Here is a 9,791-nt window from a genome sequence, read left to right on the forward strand (position 1 = left end):
CATGGTACAGCATTTCTTCATTATTGATTATATCATTATTACGTGATTCCAGTAGCTATGTCAATTGATCTAAGAAAAGAAAACGGTTACAAGCTCAAACAGCAAGAAATGATGTCAACTGAATCTAACAGCTGGAGCATTTCCAAACAGCAGTTCAAGTATACAGGGATCAGTGTCAAAACAGGCTGGGAAAAAACAGCCAAAAACTCACCAGCTGCCAACCCCTATCCCAATTCCCAAACATCATGAGGAAACACAAATCACATTTATGATGTGGAACAAGCTTCGAGCTTCGGGAGGACGCTGCGCCATGCATCCGCAATGTCTTTAGCTAGCTTAGCCTGACCCTTGGCAAATTCATGGAATGCAAGTCCAGTATCAGCTGTCTTTTGCTCCTGGAAACGAGCGAGCTCTTCATTCATTAGTCTAACTATGTGCTCAAACTTCTTCGTAGCCTCCTCACTGTCTGCTTTCAACTGTAAGAACAACAAGACATCAGTGAACAAGAACTTCAGTAAACCTCATCGACACGACTACATCAAGAATTCCTCAATGAGAAGTTACAGCAACTTGCCTCTCTAAACTCAGACTCTGCTTCGGCATACTTCTCAGGATTCATAAACTTCAATTTTTCACTGCAGTGAGAACAGCATTAGAAAGTTCTTAAGTTGCAGTATGTAACAGCCATGAGATCAGCATTACTAATAAATTAGGGAGTCCTAGTTTGTTGAGGACCCTGAATTTGGTATTGTAAACACACAGGGATTCCTATTTTCCTCATTACTTAACATTATTCTAGACTGGGCAGGAAAAAAGAAAATAGACTTTGCAAAACGTACAGATTAAGTTCTTTATACTTCCTCTCCTGATCCAAATCAAAGTGCTGCCTGAAAGCATTGGCTCGATCCAGCATAGTGGCCTGTAATGAAACCCAATTTAGTTAAAATTTTTGACATCACAACAAATAATGCGATACCATAGAGATGGCGAGAGAGGGAAACGCTCACTTTTATAGATTGTACAGCACGCACATAATCTTTCAAGGATTCTTCAAAGTTAAAGAGAAGGTTGTCTGCCTACAGTAGAAGTGTGCCAACATGATCAGGTCACAGAAACATCGATATAAACTGCTCCGTAAGACATCCAGTACCAAGCAGTACTATGTAAGAGTATATCATGATTACCTCTCTTTGCATCTTTATTGACAACATCTCTGACTTCGAACCAACTTCAGAAAACACCTTTTCCATCAAATCTCCTTCACAAGCGCCCAAGAGCTTAATCGCCTTTCCGAAGTCCGCCAAAGATTGCCCAAGTTCTAATGAATCAAAATTAGGACTGTGTAACTCATCTTGCTATCCAGTTAAACAACCAGGAAAAAAAATTGAGGGTCTTATTGATTGTCTTTGAGTTAGTTCCTCATGATGTTTAAGCCAGATCATTTATCTATTTATTTTTGGAAAACTAAATTTCGAACAAACATTATTTGTTTGCTGAAATTAGTCAAAACAATCTCACCATGAAAAAGAAATTGTAAAGTTGCAATGTATGTTAAACATGAAGAAACTCAAAGAAGTAATGAAGGGCCTTTTCAAAGGACCAACTGATATACCTCTGTGTCTTTTCACAAGACGGTATGCTTGTTTTTGGGCCTCTGCTAAATGATTTTCTAGCTCAAATATGTAATTTTTAAGCTTCTCATATTCAGGAGTAGATTCCTCCACAGGCTTTTCTTTTCCCAGAACAACATCACTGACTTTTGACTGTACATCCTAAAAAAATGATGCCACGATTGTTAACATGCAAATGCGATATCAATAGTCATAGGGACAGAGGGGAGCTATACAGCATAATGTTGGTTATAATCCTGTAAGAACTAAGAACAGTGTTCAGAAAGTAGCAAGGACGTCTCACTGGACATACGAGAGACGGTACCTTAAATATCTGTAAGAAATCTGCTGGTTTCTTAAAAATACCAGTCTCATAAGATCTTGCCCTATCCATTATCTGCTTCAAAAGCATAGGAAAAAGAAACATGAGCAGAAGGAATGCCATCAAAACCAAGTAACCATCAATGAATTATTTAGTCAAAAGAATGAGATGTGCAAGGCATGGAGTCATGGATATAGAAAGTTATAAGACAACCATCACCCAAGGCTGTGAGGTAGAAGGTTGCAAATGACTATTGCAAAGCCAGCAGTTGAATTCATATAACATACTCAAACTATCAAACCTTCACAGCGGATATATCTGACTTACTAATTATTTATGTTGTGATGGAAATTTCAGCAAGAAATCAGGTCAAATGATCACTAGACATAAGAGTTATGTGGCTATTGGCAGCTATCCTAAGGACACCTATGCATATCATGCCAAGAGAATTTCATCGAAAGAAAATGCCAAAAGACTTCAATTCACATTTCTCAAAAATTAATCAATACTCAGATTTCAAGAACCGTGGGTTTATGAAAACAAACTAATAAACTAATTAAATACCGATACCGATTTCGTGATGAACCTATCCAACAAAGTCTTGAGTCAATTCTCAATAAGAATCCAAATAAACGCACAAGAAAAGGCGCAACAATCTGCTCATCTGCATCAAAATGTTTTACCTCTTCATCTGCCTGCAAAAATGTCCTCAAGACGTCACTTTGCTTGAGTTCAGGGTGTGAAGCTATCCTGTTAACGAATAAATCTAGAGCTTGACGACGCAATTCAATGAACTCCTTGCTAAACCGGAATTTCTCTGAAGGAAATGAATAGAAATAGATCAGCAAACAAAACATATGCATTATCGCTACAACAGCAATCCAGAGATTCCCTGTCCTCAAGAGATTAAATGAAAAAAAGTTGATACAAAAATCATAGTTTAGGATCTTACCAACAGCATTCTTCTCCGGAAGGGGAGGTATAAAAACGCCTTTGTACCTCTCAGCAAGCCGATCATGCAACCATTCAAAATCACTATAGCGTCGAATAACAATTTTCTCTGGTCCCTCAAATTCAGGGAGGTTAGTCTGCACAAACAAATGTTACTGGATTGGCAAATCAACAAGTGCTGAAGGTGAACAAGTCACATATGTTGGTACAAGAAAAGTGCACAGTCACTGGCTATTAGACATAAGATTATCATGCCATTCCCATCGTTAAGTTGCTTAGATAGAATCTTTCATCTAATTGATACTGTTTTGGTCTCTATTGTAACTTCAATATACATTTTTCACAAACTCAACACACAACCACCAGTCAAGTCATAACACCACCTTCCTTCATAGCCCTAGTGCCACATAGTTTGTTCTTCATTGCCACTCGATTTCAATTAATGTTTCAGGAACACAATTTGATTTCCCACTGTTTTCTTTCCCCAGCAAACACTTTGCTGACAGCTCTACTGATTAATGGTCTACTCAAATCTAGAACGACACATGAGCTTCGCAAACCAATGAGCTCCAATTACTACTGAATTACATCCGATATTAGTTCCAGATCTATATTAGGAGGTCATAATCCAAAATTAGAGTTCCACTGATCCAGTTTTTATACCTCCACACACACTGTGCAAAAACTAAAATTAGGCAAGCCCACACGGGAACAAGCAAAGCATATGCTCGATGAGCACCATGTTACAAAAAATCAATCACTAAACCAGGAGCAACTCACGAGTGGTTTGGTAGCCGAGACCAAACACGATTTTTACCCTGGTGATGACGCGGTAGGAGATGTAGGCCTGCACGCCGGTGCCCATCTTGACGGGATCCGTGACGGATATCGACAGGAACGGCGCCCCCGCCGCCGCCGCCGGCGACCGCGGGCTCTGTGACGAGCTCCTCTCCTGCGAGAGCCCCATAGACAGATTCAGCTCCAATTTCCAGCCGACGGAACCAATTGTCAGAAGCGCGGCAGCAGAGATGAGGCGGAGGAGCGGGTATAGTGGTTACCGGCGAGATCATGGCGAGCTTCGCGGCGAAGCCTCCTCTCCTCCCTGGTGCGGCACGGCGAAGCGACGGGAAGAAGAGGACGATTTCAGAAGAAAAGGGAAAGGATTTTTTTTCCTCGATTCCTTGTATTTTCCGTGGGTATTTTTGTTGTAGATGGTTTGTTAGCGCGATTACGCGGGCTTGAGTCCCGGCTCGGCCCGAGCCCGCGCTGGACTGGGCCCAAGAGTGGTCGGTCCAGAATCGGATCCGTCGAAACGGTGCACGAATCTCAACACCCTGGCAAGATCTCTTGCCTCGCCTCTCATTTTCTCCAAATGGCTGGCTCCGCTACAGACTCGTGGACCCCAAGTCTGCATCGGCACGCCTCCCGTTAAATTCTCGCTGATCACCTGCGCGCTCGTCGCCGTCTCGCCACCTCTCACCAGTGACGTGACGTCTCCCCCACTGGCACACGCGACGGCACACGCTCCGCAGCTCAACCATGGATCGCGCGCGCCACAGGAGCTCCCTCAGCTCCGAGCGCTTCCTCGGCTCCTTCGTCCGCTCCGCAGCCTCCGGCGAACAGTCTGCCTCTACGGCCTTCGAGCTTGACGAGGACGACCTCTTCTCCGCAGGATCTGGCTCGCCCGAGCCGCCGCAGCCGGTGCGCCGCCCATTTATCCTGTCTTCCGTCCGCCCTGCAAACCCTAGCCCTCTTCCACGCCTACGCCGCCCGCCGGAGGGCATCCTGGACGCCCTCCCCGAGCGCCGCCGGTCGCCGCCTCAATCCTCTTCGTCGACGTCCTCGTCCCCCGCTTCCCCGGCTGCGGCCCCTCCCCGCATGATCCCCGCCGTTCCCCGCCCGGCGCCGGCGCCGTATATGCCGCAATCATTGCCGGTCAACGTCCCTGTGGCGCAGCTGCGGAAGCCGCCCGTGGTGACGGTGATGGGGGAAGCGGAGGATGAAGACGACGAGATGCTACCGCCACACGAGATGGTAGCGCGCGCGCGGGCTCGGGAGTCGCCGATGACGACGCTCTCAGTGCTGGAGGGAGCCGGGCGCACGCTGAAGGGGCGGGATCTCCGCCAGGTACGCAATGCTGTCTGGCGGAAGACTGGATTCCTCGACTGACCCGTGCCGTTTGCACTGGCAAGTAGCCCTCAGGTAGATTGAAGTGATTGAAAATTTATGTCTGGACATCTGGTTGACATGTACACTATTGATGATTGGGTGTTAATTTTAGTGGCGCCTGTAAAACATGTCTGCTCTAGTACTTGTAAACTCTTCATTTGGTGTGGTATGAGAACTAAGATGAACTATGTCACATGAGTGATTCTGTGTTTGTTAGGAGTAATTTACTGCAATAAAGAATAAGGTGTTCATTTTTTAGTTGTTCTACATTTACTAGAGGTGTCAATTTGTGTACATTGGCGTGATAGAGGAGTGGAGCAGATTGGTTCAATTTATGGATACTTGTCTTATGTTGGTTTTCTTAACTTATTATAACCCCTCTAAATCCTGATTCTTCCGTGAATTCTAGTGAAGCTGTAACCATAGGATGTGGAGATCAATTTGTAGATGAATAGCTTGTTCCTGTGTGACATAACGGTGGGATTATCTGGATAGTATCCTATTAGTCATTTTTAATTTAGCCATTTTAACTTTTCAGGATAGATATTACTACTTTGTACACATATCCATGCTTGGTAGCTTTATTTTCTTAAATGCGATCTTTCCAATCCAATGAATAAAAATGAACCAAAAGGAAGATATCCATCGATTAATATAATTTAGGCCTTTGTATCTGTATTGAACAATAAATTCAAAAGTCAAGAAGTTTGTTCTCGCGGTGCAACAGTAGCGGGATGAAAGTGATGAACTTCAGGGGAAATGAAACCCTGTATGAGCCGCAGATTCAAAGCGGAGGTACTCTTCTTTAGGACGAAATCAGAGGGATATCTCTCCCTCAGTTCGTCCGTGGCTTGTGTGCTTGCCTACTTGGCTACACTGCTTCACCTTGACACTTCTTTAGTCACCGATAAACCCAGTTTTCCCTTCCCTTTAAATTTTGAGGAAAGAACAAGCTAAATGGAACTCTGTGTGAGATTCTAGGTTGGAATATGATTAAATCAGTGTCAAGTTTTGCTTTGCATCTTAGACTCTTAGTCGTAAAGTATTTGCCGAATCAAATCAGGTATTCAACCAAACTGTTGCAGAGTAGGAGTACAGGGGAATATCTCTTATTGCACATTTGAGATCTATTTCTGAGATTCTGAATATGTTTTGAAAAAAAATCATTGGGTAGGTGCTGAAATGGTCATTGAAAAACAGAAACTACACCTTACCGAACTCCATGATTTATCACTAGATTGAACCAAAAGAAATAGTAGCGATGCTTGTTACCACTTCCCAGCTATGCTGGAGGAACCAGGAACGGGTGAAGTATATGTTCATAGAAAAGGGTTGAATTATATGTGAGGGTTACATGTTTCAGGTGTTATATCCTTCTGTCTTAGCTCTTCTCTATGCAATAATGCAAATCATGGATTGATTCTCCCCATGGTTTCAAAAGTTACTAGGCGTAACTAGACCGCCAAGGCGAGCTGGTCTGCCTGGACACCTAGGTGACGCCTTTGAAACAGAGATTCTCCCACTTAACTAGATCTCTGTATGTTTCAACCTGCCTCGCCTGCTTTGGTTTTTTAGATAGAAAACCTACCCTTGCTAAAGCCCAAAAGACTTGATACTGTAGTCAGGTCAGGTCCAGCCCGTTACACCAATGATGTATTTGAACATTCTATACTAAGAGGTGCTCATTTCAGCACTATGATTTTAGTGAAAAGTTGAGTGTTCTTCATCTTCTCAATAGACTGTATTTGTGGCGTTAATGCAGATGTCTGTTGTGAAAGAGAAAAGAGGATGAAAGTTTTGTGAAAGACACTGAAACTTTTGTGCAAGAGCTGCAATACTTGATTTCACAGTCTAGATAGAACTAACTGCAGGTATGCAGTATCATGCTTCCATGGATAGTAGTAGTGCCACTTAGATATCTGTGATGGTGGGCAGACAAACATGTCTCCTTCCATGTTTCATGTGTGTCTAAACTACATTATCCAAGTTTCTGAAAAACATATTGTGAACAGCACAGAGTTGGTCAGCCAGCCAATTCTTGCTCTTGTTTTTGTAAGTCTCTTTGTTGCACCATATCTGTGCTGTCCGTAGGCTGCAGTGCAGCCATGATAGAGCTGGAACAGCTGACTGGATGCCACCCAAACACTGCTCCTTGCAAAAAATGACTGGCAGCACTGAATTTCAGCATATGTAAGATTTCCAGGCTGGTTACAGTCGATGAACAGAATGATTTGGATACAAACAAGGGCAGGAAAATGATGGCTGGAAGTTTTTGGTTTCACTCGCCTCGTTTGAGTTTCACCTCCACATGTTTATGATTCCCTTGGTGATGGCTGCGTGTGGTTCACTGTGCCTTGTTTAGTTTTTTTCCCTAAAGTTTATTCCCTATCACATCGGATGTTTGGATACATACATGGAGTATTAAATATAGACTAAAAATAACTAATTGTACATATTGCGACTAATTTACGAGACGAATTTTTTAACCCTAATTAGTCCAGGATTTGACAATGTGGTGCTATAGTAAACATGTGATAACGATGGATTAATTAGGTTTAATAAATTCGTCTCGCGGATTGCTGAGGACTTCTGTAATTTGTTTTATTATTACTATCCGAACACTCTCATGTGACATTCCGATATGACACCCGATATGACATCCCTAAAATTTACTCTCTAGATTTAAACACCAACAGTTCACTGGTTCTGTAGTGCGCCTGTACACTTGAGACCGTGGCAGACAACTGCAGCCAGCTTAGCTGACTAAACTAGTCAACTCTGAGTAGTGCAGTGAGCGGGCGAGTTCAGCTGCCAAAAACGTAGACTAATGTGATTGTCTGGTTTCAGAGTCAAAGGCTTGACGCAGTGACACCCGGAGCAGCTTTGGCTTCGATGGCTGCACTAAGGTGTAGTGACTTGTTGAGGTCATCAAGGAGACAAGGCTCTGTATCGTTCAAGGCAGTGAGCGGATTTTATTTTGACAAATACTGTGAGAATTTGTTAACTTCCAGTTATCTTGTTACGGGCTGTTTGGCTCCCAGCCAACGCCCGCCACGCCACAGCTTGTGGCTGCCACAGATATTCTTTGCGTCGTTCGGTTAGTAAGTAACTTGTGGCCGCCACAGCTTTCACAGTTCAACTTCCCGCGACAGCTTAGGTGGCAGTTTTCTTCGCCGCACCCTAGGCAGGGCCGCCACAGCGGCATGGCGGGCGTTGGCTGGGAGCCAAACAGCCCCATCTCTGTTTTCAAATATATTTTGTTAACAATCAGTTATACTGTTACTGCCTTAATTTTTGAATGCATGACACTTAGGACAAGCTAATTGGTTCAAGTTTTTAAATTGAACTAATTAGGTATCGTAATATATTTAAAAACGGATGGATTGTTTCCCCATTTTAGCTGCCAAAAATTGCTTCCTGCTATAAGTATTGACAACACGGAGCTTTGTCTGCCTCAATAACGCTACACCGTAGAGAGTAGAGTGCCGCCATGCATCGAAGCCAATTAGCTGTTCTGACTGTCACTGGCTCACTGCGTCAGCGACCAAAGAGTTGGCCATTTTATGCGTCAAGCCTTTGACTCTGAAACCAGACAACGACATTGGTCTTCGTTTTTTGACAGCTGAACTCGCTCCCTCACTGCAGAATGTACTATTCAGAGTTGATTCTTCAGCTAAGCTGGCTACAGTAGTCAATTGTCATGGTCGCATGTGGAGGTGGAGTGCACAAGCACAACTCATGAGGCTGGAATAAAGACTAACTATTTTTTTTTTACTAGCGTCCGCGAAATGCACTGCTGAATGCAGATGATGTTGATCAAGTAGTAGTGATCCTCGTGCAGTCTGCCTTAGAATTGGTATCCTCCCTCCAAAACCAGAAGAATACTCCAAGATTTGATTGCTCTATGAGAAGGACTTCAAGTTGTTCAGTTCTGAATGTATTACGGAGGTGGTTATGGATTGAGATCCAAATCCATTTATATTTAGCTTTAAAGTCCGAGACCATCCAAGATGATCAAATAACAGTAACTTCTGCCTCGATGTGAAAGCAGAGAAAATAATGTAAGAGAGATGAACCGGGAGAGAATCACCGCACAATTTGCATTACACTCAGTGGAGGTAGATATACAACAACCGGAGCTCCCCACGGTTAGCCGATCCTATAATCTAGGCGACGTGGAGAGAGCAGCCAGGTCAAGCAACGGTTACAAGAGATAAGACTCAACGCAAAAGACGCTTAGCTTATACTATTTCTCTGACACCCCCCTCAGTCGTAGCATGATCTTATCGAATGCACAGACTGTCTCTGAAGTCTTCGAACAGCGGCGTGGGCAATCCCTTGGTCATGACATCTGCAATTTGATGTTGAGTTGGAATTTGCAAAACGCGGAACTGTCCGAGAGCAACACGTTCCGTGACGAAGTGAATGTCCAGCTCCACGTGCTTGGTCCGACGATGGTGAACTGGATTTTCAGACAGATAAACAACCGATACATTGTCGCAGTAGATCACCGTGGCCTTGTCGATCTTGACGTGGAGTTCAGTAAGCAGGTTGCACAGCCAACAGCATTCTGCAGCCGCGTTCGCCACACCCCGGTACTCGGCCTCGGCGCTGGAACGGGACACCGTCGGTTGCCGCTTGGACCACCATGAGATGAGTGAGTCACCAAGGTAGACACAATAATCGCGCGTGTCTGGGCAGCCTCCCCAATCAGCGTCGGTAAGCTTTGAGGTCGGTGG

General features: G+C 44.0%; 1 protein-coding gene and 1 pseudogene across 1 annotated transcript; one reads left to right on the plus strand and one right to left on the minus strand.

The window, feature by feature from the left end:
- Positions 1-12: 12 nt before the first annotated feature.
- On the minus strand, positions 13-4,763 carry LOC136450797 (sorting nexin 1-like; annotated as a pseudogene).
- Positions 4,762-5,052, plus strand: LOC136455363 (protein S40-7-like). The gene has a single exon (XM_066455419.1). The coding sequence runs from the start codon at positions 4,762-4,764 to the stop codon at positions 5,050-5,052; it is 291 nt and encodes a 96-aa protein (XP_066311516.1).
- The last annotated feature ends 4,739 nt before the right edge of the window (positions 5,053-9,791 follow it).

Source organism: Miscanthus floridulus, chromosome 5 (genome assembly GCF_019320115.1).
Source record: "Miscanthus floridulus cultivar M001 chromosome 5, ASM1932011v1, whole genome shotgun sequence".
NCBI lineage: Eukaryota > Viridiplantae > Streptophyta > Magnoliopsida > Poales > Poaceae > Miscanthus > Miscanthus floridulus.

What these genes read in the sequence shown, in the direction of transcription:
- LOC136455363 (XM_066455419.1), top strand. Translation starts at nt 4,762, where the DNA reads ATGATCCCCGCCGTTCCCCGCCCGGCGCCGGCGCCGTATATGCCGCAA.